This window comes from Staurois parvus, unplaced genomic scaffold, assembly GCF_062004578.1.
Source record: "Staurois parvus isolate SC_StPar_1 unplaced genomic scaffold, SC_StPar_1.0 ptg000568l, whole genome shotgun sequence".
Classification (NCBI taxonomy): Eukaryota; Metazoa; Chordata; class Amphibia; order Anura; family Ranidae; genus Staurois; species Staurois parvus.
This window is the reverse complement of record NW_028318364.1, coordinates 720,824-739,823: the sequence shown is the minus strand read 5'-3', so window position 1 is coordinate 739,823 and position 19,000 is coordinate 720,824. Positions and strand designations below refer to the sequence as shown.

Below are 19,000 nucleotides of genomic sequence, written 5' to 3'. Positions count from 1 at the left end.
TTAAATTAAAAAATCTATCTGCCACTAATATGACAGTAGATTTAAATTATATCTAAAACCATAACTTTTGATTTCAGCTTTCGATAGATAAGTTTGAACTTCTGCCAGTTTTCTTGATGTCTTTGTCCCATTAGGGACATTTCCTTTCACTCCCTGTCTATGAGACACAAGAGAAAGTGAGAGGAAATCTCCAAACATTATGAGGAAATTCCCTCTTACACAGTCAACTGAATACATTGAAAAATGTCCCCTCATCTACTGTTCTAGTGAGAACTGGAAAAAGTTTGATTTTTCCTAAACCTTCCGTCCTGGTGATAATGGTCAATAGGACAAATAAAGAGCGTGAATAGTACAGGTACAGATAGTAACATAAACCTTGCAGGGGATTTAGCCCCTTCCACACTTTGAACCTGAAAAATAAAAAGATTTGGTTTAGATAAAAACAAGATGGCAGCAACTCTTCCTTTCATTCCTCATGAAAATAGCATTAGAATACATTTTTGGTGTTGTATGTATGCCTGATATAGAATGTCAATTGTAAAACATTCCTGATCAATGCCAGGGTGGCTCTATAATAGCTTTTACTGTACAAACACAGCTATTCCCCTACCTTGTGTTCACTGAGAAGGATGTTGACACTGGTCAGGTCTTTTCCATAGTCATCAGATTCTACTTGCTGCTCCATGTCTTTAATCCACTTAGCAATATCTGCGAACCTTTGCTCATACAGCTCAGAGCGATGGGCATCAAATAGAGTCTGTTCTTTCTGTAGGGTAGTTGTCTCCAGCTCATCCCATTGCTCATGTAACCCATGGAGTTTTTCAGAGACTGTTGGGGCAAACTGTGGTTTCTCCTGTGCCAACGTGTTTCCTTTCTGAATTAAAGAGCAAAGAAAGTGACAGCTGTTTGATAGGAAAATAATTCTAAATGTTTATTACTCATAGGCCCTATATGAAAAAGTAGTATGGCTATTGATGATACCTTTCACAGCAAGAGGGTCTTGTAATAAATGCAATGGTTTTGGATATTGTACTAAATATATAAATCTGTATATCAAATTCTAGAGGAAACTAGAGGAATTATTACTTTGTCTTCTATAGTTGGCCGCACACTGATCAGAATTCCCTACTGCACTAGCCAGTTGAGTCTGCTCAACAGAGGTTGTTTGCCTAATCAATGTTGGTTGAATAGGCATGTTGGAAAATATTGAAGTTTCAGTTAGAAACACCTGGCTTTACCGCATGCTGTTTGCTGTGCTGGTTCCTCAGCTACGACATAGGGGTTGATTTACTAAAAGCAAATAGACTGTGCACTCTGCAAGAGCAGTTGCTCCAGAGCTTAGTAAATGAGCAGAAGCTCTGATAACGTCTTTCATCCAATCACATGCAAGCAGAAATACTGTTTATTTTATTTTACCTGCATGTGATTGGGTATTCCTTGCAAAGTGAAGCTGGTCCTCATTTACTAAGAGCTGGAGCAACTGCACTGGCAGAGTACAACTGCACCTTGCAAAGTTCAACATTTATTTGCCTTTAGTAGATCAACCCCCTAGTGTTCTAGGTATCCTTTGCCATGTATGATATACTAATTTGTAAAAAAAGGATATTGCATACTTACAGTAATAAAGGATATAAAACGACAGTTTAAAACATATAAACTTATAAACTATAAAAATAATATAAAACTGACAAAAAGGCTACTGCATGTTGCAAGAAATACAAGTCCAATGAGGTGCGCTGGCAGCCCATTTAAAGGAGAAGTTTGGGGCATATGAAAAAAACAAACATCCATGCTGCATCTTTCCCAATTTGGCCCTAAGTCCAAGAACTGAGTGATCATATGATTGCTGATTGCTCAGTTTTCTGCTCAAAGAGCTCCTTCAGCGCTCACTGGAGGGCCGGGCTGGAGAGAGGATTTACGCAGCTGGCTGTCAGCCAGGGGGCTGGATGGATCCTGACAATATTGTTGGGATCCGTCCAGAGCCTAGAGCAGCTCTGCCACATCAGTTGACAGAAGGCAATAGCTTACTATAAGCTGACTTTGGGTCACAGGAGAGTAAAACTAAAGCACTCCTGTGACCCACAAGAGAAGTATGACCAAAAAAAAGCTTTGGCTATACTTCTCTTGTAAATGAATAGGCTTTAATAACACAACATTATGAAATAACATGCACTAACACATGTTAGGAATACACAACTGTGAGGGGGGCCTAAAACCATAACAATTTCCCCTTGAGGAGTAGAAAGATAACCCAGGATTTACCTTGTCAATGTTCTCCAATCTGTCTTTGTTGGACTCTATTTCAGCTTCAAAAGCTTGGTGTTTCAGCCACTTACTGTGCAAATTACGAGCTGCTTCATAGGATGTATCTTGAGCAGTTAACATTTTTTCATTGATCCAGATTGTTAACTGTAAAAACAACAGATAACATCAGTAACAACCGATAGCTGAAATTCTGCAGACACAAATATTCAGTATCAACTTTGGGTTTCTGTACAGTTGTCTTCTACCTAGATGATATTTAGGATCAACAGTCAAAGTGAAAAAAGCCTGAAAAAATATACTAATATGCTACAATATGACACATTTTTGTTGTTAGATTTAGATACACTTCAATGTTTATTAATAGATAACTGATAACTGAGTACAGCTCACTAACAAACAAGAAAACAAAAACACCATGGAAACTCCTGTCTACATAAATGTTTTGCATGTATGTTAAGAGATTTATTTGTCTAGAGTCTGTAGTTGAGTGGACAGATTCAGATACACTGACAGCATGGACATTGGAACTGATGAAGGCTTGGGGTCTAGGCAACTCTTTAGTTCCCATACAAACATTGCCTTTTGTTGGAATACAGTGTACATGTACTGTATTTTGCAACAACTACTTTAGTGTTCAGTAGAGATACAGTATATGCTTCAACCAGTAGATGGCAGTATTTATAAGTTTGTAGCTGCTATGATTAAACTCTGTGTCTTTTCTCTATAATACAATTCCTGTTTCCTGTTTGCAGAGAAGCAGCAGATAAACACATATGGACTATGCACTGTCTGTTCTGTAGAGCTATATACAGAATCTCTAACAGGTTATGGGCCCAGACACCCAATCATAGCCTGCTAAAGCAAAACAAGAGCATGATATAGCAACAGAAAGGAGACTGCAATACAATAAAATGGCCAGTAACACAGCTGCATCAAAGCTTTCATTTGCAAATGTATACATGAAGTCAGGCCAAGAACACCCTTTAGATGAGTGGAAAGAGAAAGATCAGAAACCTCAGAGCACAATCTCTCTTAGCATAGAAGATGATCAAATCACAGATATAAGTGTGACACTGCTAAAGAAATGTAGGAAGGGTTACAAAAAGTGCAAACGTTATATTTGATTAGAAAGCTATATCAAACCAAGCTGTTGGAAGGCTAGGACATGCAGAATTACATAAGACACACCTTGGAAATGGTTGAACGCTTGAGAGGTATAGCAGCAGAAATAAAAGACTTTCATGTTGCAGCACTTAGTGGTTTACCAGTAAGTTATGAAATGCTTGTCACAGCACCTGATGCAAGTCCAGATGATGTATTGGAATATGTTAAGGGCAAGCTTATAGATGAATATAAGTGTAAAACAGAAAGCATTACTAGTGATGATGCTTCTGTTGCATAGTCTGCTTTAAAGGCGAAAAATAGAAATAAAAACAGTAACATGCAACAAGAAACACAAGAATGCTTTGTGTGCAAGAAACAAGGTGATTTAAAAGCAGAATCTGGAAAGCTACAATGCTAACAAAAATCAGTTGCTAAAGGCCAAAAGTGTGGAGGAAAAAAATTATTTTTCTTCAGATAATGAATATGGTTTTCAATCCAAAACTGATCATACTCAAAACGACTTGAGGTTGTAATTGGTGCTAAAAGGTGCTTCAACAAAGTATTTAACAATGGCTGTGAATATTTATATACATGTGGTTTTATTCATTTTTTATTTTTAATAAATTGCAAAGATTTCAAAACAAACTTCTTTCACGTTGTCATTATGGGGTATTGTTTGTAGAATGTTGAGTAAAAAATTAATTTAATCCATTTTGGAATAAGGCTGTAATATAACGAAATGTGGCAAAAGTTAAGCGCTGTGAATACTTTCTGGATACACTGTGTGTGAGAGTGGAAGAACCATGCTGTTTGATGCAGATATGCCAACCACATACTGGGGGGAATCAATTATGACCGCATGCTATCTCTACCAGGAATATTAACTGAGAAATTCCATATGAACTGTGGAATAGAAAAGCACTGAATGTGAAACATCTAAAAATGATTGGAAGCAATGCCTTTGCGCACATCTCAAAATAAAAACGTACATGGGATGCTCACGCAAAGGCAGGTGTACTTGTGGGGTGCAGTGAATCTCAAAATGGATACAGAATTCTACAACAAGACACAATAAGGTAACCATCAGTAGAAGTGTAATTATCTATGAAACTTCAGTGTGTTCATAATTTCATGAACTAGCACAAATGCTTCAAGCTGAGGGAAATTCCACATCAGTGTCACATGAACATAAGTAACAAAGTGATACAGAAATATAAATAACACAGACAATCCAATTATTATAAAAGAAGAAACCAGGCCACAAGAGGCTTCAATCAGGAAACCCACCAGAAGCAATAAAGGCATCCCGACCAAATGTCTGTCCAATGTTGCTTGCGTAGCATTAAAACCAGAGTCAGATTCATGGGATGAGATGCAAAGACACCCAACCCACGAGAAACAAAAATGGATCAGATGCTTTGCTCAGTTCTATAAACAGATTTATAGAACTGAGATTGGAAATAGGACTAATATAAGGAATATTTGTTGAGCTGAGTGTTGGAATACACTGTACATGTATTTTGCAACAACTACTTCAGTGTTGAGTAGCGATACGGTATATTTTTCAACTAGGAGATGGCAGTGTTTATATACTTGTAGCTGTATCTATGAAAGAACTCTATGTCTTTTCTCTATAATACAGTTCCTGTTTCCTGTTGGCAGAGAAGCAGCAGATAAACACATGTGGACTGTGCACCATCCTTTCTGTAGGGCTATATATAGAATCTCTAACACCTTTCATTAACTCCAAAGACATGCTGGTAGGTTAATTGGATCCTGTCTAAATTGCCCTAGTATGTGTATGTATGAATGTGAGTTAGGGACCTTAGATTGTACACCCCTTGAGGGTTAGGGACTGATGTGAATGTACAATATATATGTAAAGCGCTGCGTAAATTGACGGCGCTATATAAGTACCTGAAATAAATAATAATAAATAAATAACAAATAGCTTTACGCCAGTAAATGAAAAATAGCTATCCATGTCCAATATGATGACTTACCCACCCATATGTAGAAACCTACCCACAAACAAATTAGGCTAGGGGATACAGAAAAATTAAAAATGATGTTGACGAGAAGAAAGCAAAGTTATAAAAAAAAAGGATTACTCCTAAAATATTTAACATATAACATATAGAAAGAAAGTCCAGTACACTGTGTAATTTTCCCCCAAGTTCACTATTTGGGTAACGGTAACCTAGACCGCAGTTTTGCAAGGCTTTTTTTAGAGGATCAGCAGCTTTCCATGGTCATAACAGAGAGAGTTAAAGTGTGTATATACAGTATATATATATGTGTGTTCCCTCCTGGTCTAGTAAATACACAATTGACAGCGTTATATTGATCCTGCCAAAAATCAGTGACCTTGTACGTTTCTGCGCAATCTGCAGAGTTATCTCCAGCAGTGTTAGCAGTCCTGTACAGTTGTCTGTGAGCTACAGAACACTACCCACTAAGTTATGAAGATGAAGAGAGATAGGGAGGGTTTGTGCAGTCCTGCCACACTTCCTTCCTAAAAACACATGTAAACAAACCAGAACGCATGCAAATGTACCAGAATACATTGTGCTGAATTAAAATAAAGATTTGTCAAGTGTCACAAAAAAAAAAAAAGAATCGCATTGAAAAGGCATCTAAAACACATGTGGAATGCTGAAATTGTGGTGTGAACCAGCCCTAAGAACGGTCAAAAACTGGATTGTGTGTCAATGTCCTGCTACCTTCTTAACTTTGAAGCAGGACTTTGTGTTTCATCAGATGATATAGTAAAAACTAATTTATTGATTCTACCTCATCACAGTTTTCCAGGAAATCCTGAAGATCGACATGGTCCTTTAGTAGAGCAGACACCTCTTTAGCTTTATTCACATTCTCTGCATATCTGAAAGCAATATTGAATCAATCAACAGAATCCAATCTACAAGAAATCAATGTGCTTTATGTATAAAATCCATCTCAAAGCAGATCTGTCGGCCACAGATTCCCTTCTTATTGTTTCAAGTCAGCTTAAGGCTCCATGCACACTGGGCATAACTGGCATTGTAACGTTAGCTTTGTAAAGTCAAGTTAAAAACGTGCGTTTTTTAGCATTTTTATAGCATTTTTGCATTAGCATTTAGCGGCGTTTTACCAAACAATTGTTTTTATGCTCATAAATGCCCAAAAATGCTGGTTTGCTGTGTTTTGCTGCGTTTTTCAGCATTAGAGCGTTTTTACAGCTAAAAAACTCCTCTAGAAACCCACTAGTTCTGGCGTTTTTTCCAACCAAAAAACACCCCTGCCACAAAATGCTGATTACAGTCTATGTGTGCATGGACACATAGGATAACATGCTGGGGAGTTTACTGGCTGTGGAAAAAAATGCCAAAAGCCAAAAACAGCAGCTGTAAAAACGTCCAGTGTGCATGAGGACCATGCACACGGGATGTTTTGATAACGCTGGTAGCGTTAGCTGTGTAAAGTGTAGAGTTTTTCAGCTTTTTTTACCTTTTTGCAGCATTTTCCCACATTTTTTAGCGTTTTTTTACCCAAAAAATATTTTTATTAGTAAAAAAATCCCAAAATGCCATTTTGCTGCGTTTTACTGCGTTTTTCAGCGTTAGAGGTTTTTACAGCTAAAAAACGTCTCTAGAAACCCACTAGTCCAGTTTTTTTTTTCCAGCCAAAAAATGTTGATTACAGTCTATGTGTGCATGGACATATAGGATAACATGCTGGGGGGCTTACTAGCTGTAGAAAAAAATGTCAAAACCCAAAAACAGCAGCTGTAAAAACATCCAGTGTGCATGAGGACTAAAACATGAACGTTACATTAGAAACTTGCCAATACATTTGTTAGTACTACCTTCACTGAAATAATACGATTGTTAATGACTGTCTAGTAATATAAAAATATATCAGTAGTCCCTATTTTCAAGTTACAGGAAAAAAGGAATACATTTTCTAACATACATAAAGTGCCGGCACTGGAACATTTTTTATCTTTAACTTAAGTCAGAGTCAGGGGCGGACTGACCATTTGGAAACTTGGGCACTGCCCGAGGGCCCGGGGTCAGTAAGGGGCCCCATGAGATGCACCTGGGACCTTTTTCATAGGCTTTTTTGAGTTTGGGCAAGGACACGGGCCCCATGATCCCCTATTCCTGGGGGCCCCATGAGTTGTCAGTCCGCCCCTGGTCAGAGTAGGATAGCCATGACGCAGCCACAGATGTGGGACATTAACCTCTAATTGGCATTTTAACCCATGTGTGTCACCTTGTGTGTCTGTACCAAGGACAAACATTCCAGGGTATGTAAATTTTTGATCATGGCCATTTGGGTGATTTCTGTTTTCATTATGATTTTAAAAAGAGCCAAACAACTATTTGATAATAATTGGCTTCATATGATCATCATTCTTCAATTAAAGAGCATTTTTTGGCATAATCAGTCATATTTTCAATATCAATGCCAAAATTTCACAATTTCTGCCAGGGTATGCAAACTTTTGAGCACAACTGTATATTTGAAATGCTACAATTTTGGCCATATTCAATATATTTCAAAATATATTTCAATAAATATATATATGGTGTAAAGGAAGCCTTAAGCTGGTTCCTAGAGAACTTAGTAGACAAATACACTTTTTGTATGATTGCTAATGAGGCCTCCAACTGCAATACATTTTAAACAGACATTCTCATTTTAGGTGGAGTAAGCTGGAAACCAACAATAAAAAATTAATTCTTCAATCACGTCAAGTCTAGCAACAGAAGGAGCCTGTGATATACTGAAGAATGGAGACACACAGGCTCAGAAGAAGTGCAGCCCTACTTGGGTTTTGAGGATGTAAAAAAGAGATGCAAATTATCTCTATATGCTCCAATATATTAATTTATCATTGTTGGCATGGTTGGTGTTGGTGGTTTCCATATTTATTAGCCTTTCCCCATGCAAAATTTTTCCTTCAATTTATCTTTGTTATCAGCCCTGAATTCTAGGACTGGCCATACACATGTAGCCAAGTGCTACCTAGTACACCCACATGACTGAGGCACATTGTTGAGAAGGACTGTCTTGGGATTGTTTCCCTCTAGTCTCCAGCTTAGTAGCTGTAACCGTGTGCTCTGGAAGCAGTGAGAGAAGAACTGCTACTGAAAGCAGGGGGTTGTGGAACATGTAGTCTGGGGAGTTGGATCTCTACATGTAACCACTGTTGTAAAAAACGACAAGGTCCAGCCAACTGGAAAGAAGTGTGGTATGCTGGGAGAGGATGTTTAGGGCCGGAACGGGGAAGCTTGCACTCTTCGGACCGCTGCTGATGGCTGAAAGCAGAAAGCCCAGCCACTCTGGAAAGGCATGTGGCTTTCACAACACAGGGAACCACCAGCAGGTGAACAACCTACCTGCAGGCAGATCGCCTGTTTCCAGTCCTTTGTTAATAGAGTGATTGTCCATGGTCACTCGCATCATCACCGTAATAGGCAGAGTTGAAGTCCAGCATCGCCAGGTGCAAAGAATCAGGCACTTCTCACTGGGCCTGGATCCTTCAAGAGTCTGTCTCGGGATGTTTCCATCCCTTGAGCCTCGATATCCTCAGGATTGGTGAGCGCACGGAAGCCCACACTGAGTACACTCCTTCAAGGACACTGCATGCAGACACCTTTAAGTTCATCTCTTTGATCACAAAGTCTCTTATAGGAAACACTAGCATATGCTACTCATTTTTGCTGGTCGCCATTGCACAGCAATCTCTTTGGGCCCTGATTGAGCAAGCTGAAGATTTGGGACGCTGTCAGGGACCATCGCGACGCATGGGTCTGCACATGCGTAGGTGTCTGTCAAGACATGCAGGCATCAGGGCACTAGGACCCAGGCGCACCCGTCGCCTATGGCGGTGCTGGGCAGGCACTAGGACCTAGGCTGCACATGTCAGGTGCAGGGCGGGCTACTTAAATCAGCCCTGCACAGACACAAGTTGCCGTATGGTCTGATCTGGTTCCTGTGTTCCTGTGTTCCCGTTGTTTGAGATTCGTTGTTGACCTGCCTAGACCTGACCTCTGCTGACTTCTCCTGCTTTGACCCCTGGCTAAGTTTGACCTCTCTTTTGGATATCCCTACCTGATCTGAACTACTGGTACCGACCCCGGCGAGTGACCTGACTATTCTTCTGCCTGCTGCCTTGTACCACGCTGACCCCTCTGTTACCGACCTGGCCCGTTTGACCACGCTATTGCTCAGCCATCCATCCGACCAGCACGGATTAGCTGCTACTCTCCAGACCTTTCTGCCTCTTCACATCAGGCTCTCTACCTGTCATTACCCCTGGTGATTCCTCTACCTCAGGTGGGTATACTCAGGGACCGCGACCTGGTCACTGTCCGCTCCAAGCCCATCCCCACCATCAGGGGCTTTGGTGAACAAGCGGACTGGGGCTTAGACTCCGCGCCCTGGGGAATCCTGTCCTGGGGACTGCTAGAGTACACAAGGTGGTCCATAACAGACACTCTATTGCCAAGACTTTCTTTTTTTTTTTTTGTCACTTAAAGGACTTCACGTTTGCGTATGTTAGGGGGAATTTACACTCAGAAATAGTTCACTGCAATACTCTTACATTGAGTCATTATAACCTGTGTTGATATTTGTCGGGCCTGTGGCATCAGGGTTTTAAGGAGAAGGATTGACACAGGAAAATCTTCCTTTCTCCTTTCATGCCTGGAATCAAAGGTTTTAAGACCTAATTGTAGTTGCTGTTGATTCACCTCTATTGTACATCTGTGATCTGAGTCCTTAGGGACCAAAGGGCTCATATTTAAAGTTATCTGCACCAACAATCTTTTTCCTTTGTTGACTTGAAAACTCCCGGTAAATATTTAATTTCCTTACTACAACTTGGTGTCATTGCAAGTGTGATCCTGTATGAACCATGTTTGAACCCAGGGTGTCATAGGTGCAAGGTCAGGGAAACCTTTAGCGACCATCATGTTCCAGTGGCCCCTACGGGGGTAGCACTACACATGGATATATTTTTTTTTTTTTTTCAGGCTAGTGGCTGAACGAAAACAAAATCTAACAGGTTTCTTCATCCACACTATACAGCATTAATGGATAAGTCCTCCTGCTGAGTTGTTATATTCTGACAGCCACCATCATGAACCAGATAAAATGTGCACAGTGTATGGAAGGCTGTTGGGACAGACTTTAGCCTGTCAACTTGTGAGTAGGATGTAGTGAGCAGTGGATAAGGTAGCGAGACCAGTGTATTACAGAAAATTGCAACAAAGTACAACCAGGCTCGGTGGGTAGGGACAGCCATCCAGAGCCACTTTTGGAACTGTGGCAGAGGTCTGTCATCCTTTGACAAAGCCGTAATAACGAAATGCGTCAGAATTGTCGCACATGAATTGGACATTTAGTATATTACCGGTGAGAACCTTGGGAGAATGGGAGAACTTATAGTATGAATTTCTACGTATTGTGGTAAAGGACTTTTTGATTTAATACGAATTTGGATGCTGGTTTCTTGTTCTTTGTTATAAACTGACAACTTCTGCAATGAGGAGCTGGAATGCAGCCTGGCCAGTACACACCCAAATGGGAGGCTACTTAAAGCAGAGGATAGGTGTAGTCCCTACTCCTCTGGAAACCTCTCCCTAACTCTTAACACTCTCCCTGACAGGCGGGGAACCTGTCCCTACACTAACCACTCTCAAGAATTCGTGTCAACCCTGGGAGTCTGTGCCTTAAATAGGCCCTGCCCTCACTACAGACGGATATGGAAGTCAGCCAGGGCAGCTCCATACAATCAGACAGCTGTCTCCAATGACACTTCCCCAATGATGGCAGGAAGCTGCAGAGGAACTAAGTTCCCCTCACCTTTCTTCCCCTTCTGTATTGCCACTGTGATCCAGCACCATCTACAGATTTCCATCTGAAGGTGGCGCTAGATCACAGTGGCAATACAGAAGGGGGAGGAAGGTGAGGGGAACTTAGCTCCTCTGCAGCTTCCTGCCATCATTGGGAGATGCTGCACCTGCCTACAAACTGATGCAAAAAGCAGTAAAGGTCCCCTGTGAATAGCAATATTCAGGAGGCAGAAAACCCTCCATGTTCCCACAAATCAAGCTAGGTCCAGATCATACATTTAGCTGAAATCCCCCTTTAAAACATTTCACTTACCTTTTATGAACTGAGGCTGCTTTGTCCAAAGCCTTATCCGAAAAAAGGTTTTTGTCACCGTCTAATCTTTTTGCATTTTCAATAGTTCCAGCAATCTTCTCTTCATTGTTTTCCATGGTAGCTAAGAAATCGTCATGTTTCTTCAGTCTATTTTGTGAAGCTTGTAATGTATTGGGTAATTCGGTGTAAGCAAGAGTGTATTCCTATGGAATGAAAACAATTGAAGTCATTAACTTAACATTAACTTAACATTAACTTAACATTCTGAAGTGTAGATTACATAGTTAAAGCTGAACTCCAGGAAACATAAATACAAAGTGGAAATAGTTTTTTTTTAAACTTTCGCCTGGTGTTCCAGTCAGTAAGTCTATTACTTTTCAATTTCCTTTAACAGACCAAGCTGTCCAGCAAAAGTGGCAGTTGAAGGGTTGAGACAAACAATTTAACACTGACAGGAGTGCTTATAATAGTCAGAATTTTTCATTTATGTAAAAGGGTTATCTCATTATTCCAAAAGAAAAAAAACTGTTGCTCTACATGCCAGAACCGTTTTTGCATTTTTTTGCACACATTTAAAAAATCCTTTTAGGCCCGAAGATTACAGAAAACCCCCAAACATTTTATATGTTATGAAATCATACACCCTAGAGAATAAAATAGTGGTAGTTCCAAATTTTTATGCCATAAGATATTACCGCAAAGGTCTAGGAAATGCAAAATTTCAGTAAAAAACACACTAAAGTGAATTTTAAGGCAAACAAACATAATAAATGACCCAAATTTGGTAAAATTTAAAAGAAAAGGTTGTGCTGAGTGAATAGATACCAAACGTGTCAAACCTTAAATTTGTGTGCGCCTGTGAAATGGTGACAAACTTCAGTACTCTATATTTTCTATAGACTACGATTCAAAAGACGATACAGGTCATCAGTTTAGTGTTACGGAGGAGGTTTTGAGCTAGAATTATTGCTCTCACTCTGGCGTGCGTAACGATATGTTACATGCTTAATTCAATTGATGTTTTCACGCATAGACAACCCTGATGCGTGTATTTTCGTTCGTTCATACAATCCGTTTTCTGGGTCACAGTAAGAAGGGGAGGAGAGTGGATGTGTGTCCATGCTCCTCTCTTTCCTCCACTCGCTGGCACTCGCCATGTCAGCCCTGGGGCCAGAAATAGAAAAGCAGAACCCGGAGTACATGGTGGGAGCATGCGCATGAGAGGGGGGCACCGTTACTGGGGGCTGTGGAAGCAATCAGGTGCCAGGGCAATCACCCGACTGCTTCCACTTGAAATGCAGGATTCAGTCTGTCAGGTTTAGACACAATCCTGGTGGCTGCAGTCACTGGATTCTATGTAAAACTCCTAGCTGTCAGGTCCGTATGATGTAGCGAAAGGGTTAAAGGAGCTTTACCTAAAATTTTCTGCTAATCCACCTTTCCCCCTTCCTTTAACCTTGTGTTACATAAATACTGTACATATGGTTACATATATAGAGTATATGGCAGCACAATGTTAAAGCCCACCAGTGAGCTGCCACATATACCATACAGCAGGGGTGTCAAACTGGTTGCCATCCAGCTGTTGCGAAACTGCAAGTCCCACCATGCCTCTCCCTTTGGGAGTCATGCTAGTAACTGTCAGCCTTGCAATGCATCATTTGACTTGTAGTTTGGCAATAGCTGGAGGGCCGCTAGTTTAACACCCATGCCCATTCTATGCATGAAAGTAAAAAAAAAACCTTCAGTGTGCAGCTCGCCCCTCAGGTCCCCTAATACTTACCTGAGCCTGATCCTAATCCAGCACTGTGCACAAGAGCAGGGGCTCTCCTGGGTCTCTCTCTCCTCATTGGCTAAGACATAGCAGTGGGAGCCATTGGCCAGTGAGGAGGGAAAAGGGGGTGGGGCCAACCAGGCTCTGTATTTCTTATGAACATACTGTACAGGCCTGGCTCGGGAGTGAGCACGCAGCTTGCTCTGGGGGCACTCAGCGGGGGGGGGGGGGGACCCAAGAAGAGAAGGATGGGGGCTTCTGTGTGCAAGTATTACATGTTTGTTATTTTAACAAAAAAAAAAAAGCTTTATAACTACTTTGACAGTATTGTAATCATATAAAATATTGTGTCAGTTATTATTGCTACCAAAGCAGCAACAGTTAGGCGTGTGGCTTTTGTTTCGCAAAAAGTCATTATTTGTCCGAAAATTTGATTTTTGGAGATTCAGATATATATAAATCTCCGAATGGACATAGTAACAAATGTAAACCAATCCAAAATAGTTATAATGAAATGCATTTGTTTCCTTAGTTTCATTCGAATGATGTCACGTGATTCAATAGTAGTTCGGGCCCACGGGGAAATTAATTCAATTTTCTAATTGGTTCAAAAATTCGGATTTGAGTAAATTTGTGATTCAAATTAAAATTGTAATTGTCAGTCAGTTCAGTTCCACAGTCTAATGCAATTCTTAGGTTTGCCAAAATTTTGGCAGCATTTTTTGCATTATTTGTTTTGTTGTGTCTGAAAATATTGAATCGTTCCAAATAGTTTTGATATATAAATATCGAATCCACCCGAAATATATAGCAATCTTCCGGGGAAAAAAATGCAAAGTCCACCCGGACCAACAAATATACAAAACGAATGCCAAATATAACTAAACGAATCCAGAAATTAATTGTTTCATCATAACGAATATGACAAAACAAAACATAAGAAGAAATATATACACATTACTTTATATTAAGATCAATGACTGTATTGTCACAGCCGACCTTGACGGATAGATACCACATAAAGCATGTTCTAGGTGGACCCATCAAGTTTTGCTATATGACTTAAGGATCTGAGGTTACGCCACCGACCTTCCCTACTATATCTAAAATAAATCAGAGTTCACCTTTAACCCTTTCTTACACAATTAGCTTAATCATTTTTTTTTTAAATGTACCTGATTGCTCAAAATGGCTTCAGACTGTTTGGAATCTTTCAAGAACCACTGAAATGCTAGACACTGTGAGAGAAAGTGTTCTCTGCTGCTCCACATCTTATGGAGGGCATCCCATCCCACTTCTATATCTTTAACCCGCTCTGCAAGTTGCTGATATTGAGGGTCAGATTGTCCACTGGTTACATTTTTTCCTGTGTCTACAACTTCACGGAAATCAGACTCGTGGCGTTCTATATCGTCTTTAAGAGCAAGGTGATTATTGTACAGTGCTTCTGCTTCTGTTAAGGAGCTTGGTGTGTCTTCTGAAGCTGTGGCCTGCTGGGCTCTGTACAGCCATGTCTCAAAGTCAAATAAATCAACCAAAAACTTTTGAAGCTTACTGCTCTCCCCCAGGGAGTCCTCTTGATTCTGCAGTGCCTTGTGCAGCTCTTGCCAGACATTGTTGATCTCAATTAATCCATCAAAAACATCCTGGGACCGATCTGGATTTTCATCTGCCAGCTTTTTTGCCTCTTTTTGTAGATTTATAAGTTTGGTCTCAATTGCGCCGAGATCTCTCTCAATACCATAAAGCTTCCTCTGAATAGACATGACTGAGGCCAGATCATCTCCAAGGTTCTGTATGGAATCCACCACTCTGATCTTATCCAGTATCCAGTTCTTGGTTTCTTCACATTCCACAAAATAATTGTGAATACCAAGGGCAGAATCAACTGCTTTCCTTTTATTAGCAACCATTTTCTTGAAATCAGCCCATCTGCATAATAAAAGACAAATAATGTTTTAATTGGTAACATATCATAATGGAAATGAGTTTATCGACTTGAGGCTTGTGTCAAAACCCAAATCCAGCCTCCTGTCAGTTGCATTCAGTTGACATTTGAAATGCGTCTAAGATCACTGACAGTTCATTGACAGGTGCATTGGACCTGCAGTTGACGCACAATTGACCTCCATCTAAGTTGTATCAAACTCCTTCAATCTGCTTTTAGATTCCTATTGATTTGTATGCAGAAAGAAGGAGAACTGACACTAACAATAGCCTGTCAACCCAAAGTCAGCTGGTTTCATGATGATATTTCAATAATGTTACAAAGGACAGGAAACAATGTGCATAATACCTGGCATTCATGTGATCTTGTCCTTGTTTCACTTGCATTCTATTGGGATGTCCACTTTCAAAGAGAGAATCAGAAGCACTATTGACATTCTCAATTTGCGATCCCAAAACATTCATTTCTTGACCCAGAGTATTAAACCTAGAAAAAATAGATTAGATGTTACAAGCATTTCAAAATTACATTCACTACTTGCATTACATTCACTGAATATTATTTGCAACTCTTTGGTGATGTCAGGGGCTCTACTTGAGGCCCTCTATATCAAGTAAGTTGGAAATCACAGTTCTAGATGTATTCTTATTAAAGAAAACTGAGTGATCAATGACAAACTGTCAACTATTTTAAACTGTTCATTTTTTTAACAAGAGCCAAGATAAAAATTCTTAGTAATCAAATTACTAACATCATATGATGTGACTTATTTGGAAAAAAAAAAAGTCATACTAAAATTTGGTCATCATGTCCTCATGCATGACTTTCAGGACCGTGTGCACCAGCTGTTTTCTGGCATAGATATCAGATAGATATAACAACTAATGTGTACTGAAAAGGTAAACATAGTAGTTGAAGTAGAAATAGATTTTTGCATAAAAAGACATACATGCCTGGGTAGCAAGTAAATGAATAATCCCCCAGTAATGTTATTACTAGGCTACAGCTAGAGGGAGCTCCAATTGATTTGTAGTTTAACTTCAGAAGACTATGCTAACTAGCTCACGTTAAACGCAAAATGCAAGTGAGCAACATGTCTTTTCTGTCTGCTCTTTTGTTTATGCTATCTTTGTTCAGTTTTGTGTTTGTTCTGACATTCACTTTCTCTGTGAAGTATCTTATATTAGTAATGCTAATTCTCTAATACAAAGTGATGTGCTTTTCCGTGTGGCCTGGGCTGCCACTATAAAGAAAGTAACTATTGTATAATGTGATCCATTTTGGTTTAACACATTAACCACTTCTGCTCCAGAAGATTTACCCTCCTTCCTGATCAAGCCATTTTTTGCGATACGGAACTGTGTTACTTTAACTGACAATTGCGCAGTCATGCAACACTGCACTCAAATTAAATGTTTTTCCTTTTTTCCCACAAATAGAGCTTTCTTTTGGTGGTATTTGATCACCTCTGCGGTTTTTACTTTTTGCATTATAAACAAAAGAAGACCAATTTTGGAAAAAAACAATATTTTGTATTTTCTACAACAAAACATATCCAATAAAAAAAAATATTAAAAAAAATCAAATTTCATAAATTTAGGCCAACCTGTATTCTGCTACATATTTTTGGTAAAAAAAATTCCAATAAGTGTATACTGATTAGTTTGTGCAAAAGTTATAGGGTTTACAAACTATGGGACATATACTGGAATTTTATTATTTTTGTATACTGGTGGCGATCAGCAACTTATAGAGGGGCTGCAATACTGCAGCAGACATTTTACACTAACTGGTGCTTTATGGGAACCAGTGACACTAATACAGTGATCAGTGCTAAAAATATACACTGATCACTATACTAATGACATGGTGGGAAGGGGTTAACATCAAGGGTGATCAAAGGGTTACGTGTGTGCCTAGCTATGTGCTTGCTACACCCTCAGTGGCGCTGGTACAAAGGGAAGTGATGGATCATGTTCCCAGCTCTGTAGGGACACACAATCGTTCACTTCCCCCTAGAGTTGTTCTAGAGTTAAAACACTTACCAGTGTTTATTTTTTATCTTATTCTTCACTTTAGTTTCCAAGCTGATTATGTGTTTCAGCCTTTACAAGATTCAATCTCCCTGCTAAATTTGTATCTGATATTATATTTTGGGAAATAGAGAAAGAGTAGGAACACCCAAAAGTGCGTACAGAGAGCCAAAACAAGTGGGTGGGAACAGAATAAAAATATTGCAGGAAATTCTTGCTGATGGACTCTGGTGGCAAAATTCTTACCTGCTGTGACCTGCCATCACCTTTAGAAGGGGCCTCCCTCTGCTTGATATTTTTTTTTTGCTTTACATTATGGTACATCTAAAGAGTAGGTACTTCAACATTTAATTTAATAGATTACCGGTAAATTCAATAGATTGAATTTAATAGATTTAATTAAATTTAATAATACTAATATAATGGTGTATAATACTGTGCAGGTAAACAATATCATGAATCATATGGAACATTAAAAGTAGCCTAGGTGTTCATAATTTTGGAGTTTTTAATTTTTGTGTAGAGGGTTACCTGTGCTGAACTACACCCATGTCTTCAAGGGATTCTGGAATCTCCATTGCTTGAAGCCACTTTTCTTTCTCGTTCATCCACATTTCACAGGCATCTATTTCCCCAAGAATTGTATAATATGCCAGAGTATCTTGAAGTTTTTGGGATCGTAAATCTGCTAGAGATGCCAGGTCAGAGTAAAGTGCTTTCAATTTTTGAAGTCGGCTGTCTATCTCAGGGGATGATTTGTATTCTTCTGGAAAGCTTTGAGCAAGTTGACTAAGATTTTCTAAGACTTCTCTGTTCAACATGATGTCATCTAGAAGGTCTTTGTGTTTTTTCACCAGCACATTGGTGGAATATTCATCATTACCAATGTCTTCTGTTTGCATGATACGGTATGTGTCCTGCAATCTGGCAACTAGATCATCAGCATCAACCTGAAACTGGAAAAAGTTTTCAATATCACGTAAAACTTTCCAGCGGAATGCCGCCAGCTCTTTCAGCTGTGCCCATTCATCTTGGATATTCTCAATTCTTTCTTGAATCTTTGGTGCCTCGTAATGTTTGCTGGCAATCAAAGTTTCTCCTTCTTTAATGACTTCTTGTAGGTTAAACTCCAGACCTTTGAGTTCACTTTCAAAAGCTTTATGCTTTCTTTGAAGGATAGAAATGGTGGTAAGGTCTTTCCCAAAGTCCATAGAAGTATAAATTTGTTCTTTCTCCTTTATCCATCTTTCAATCTCATCCATGTCTCCAAAGAACTTCCACATACATCTACATTGTAGTAGGCGAGCCTTCCGTTGAGCTGCCAATGCAACAAGATCTTGATAACAAAGTTCAAGGTGTTGAACTCGATCTTTAATCAACTGTGGATCACAAGGCTTGTATCCTACAAGGCAAGGATTCAAAAATAAAATATTTTTAAAAGAGTTTTAACACACTGATGTAACGCAATAAAAATTCAGCAGTCTATGAATAAAGAAAAAATTTTTGCTCATAAATTTTAATAGAGAATTGAAGCCATATTGTCACAAACAAAGTTTGCCCACAAAATCTGCACCAGTTAAGAAGCAAGTGAATACTTCGCTCTCCTACTGTACATGACTCCAAACGCAGCTCCAATCCAGAGAAATAACCAACAGAAAGCCAATACTTCTGAGTGTTAATGTCCTGGTCCCCATAGAGCTCAGTGGTTCCTCTTTC

The 19,000-nt window shown here is 39.5% G+C and overlaps 1 protein-coding gene across 1 annotated transcript in view; it reads right to left on the bottom strand.

Moving 5' to 3' along the window:
• Positions 1-19,000, bottom strand: part of SPTB (spectrin beta, erythrocytic) — a 125,977-nt gene that overhangs the window by 43,629 nt on the left and 63,348 nt on the right. Inside the window, exons 14-20 of the mRNA XM_089691662.1 lie at positions 17,816-18,686; positions 15,600-15,737; positions 14,479-15,235; positions 11,530-11,732; positions 6,163-6,253; positions 2,263-2,409; positions 611-874 (exon numbers count right to left, since the gene is read on the bottom strand). Coding sequence (XP_089547788.1) covers positions 611-874; positions 2,263-2,409; positions 6,163-6,253; positions 11,530-11,732; positions 14,479-15,235; positions 15,600-15,737; positions 17,816-18,686 — 2,471 coding nt within the window. The remainder of the gene's footprint in view (positions 1-610; positions 875-2,262; positions 2,410-6,162; positions 6,254-11,529; positions 11,733-14,478; positions 15,236-15,599; positions 15,738-17,815; positions 18,687-19,000) is intronic.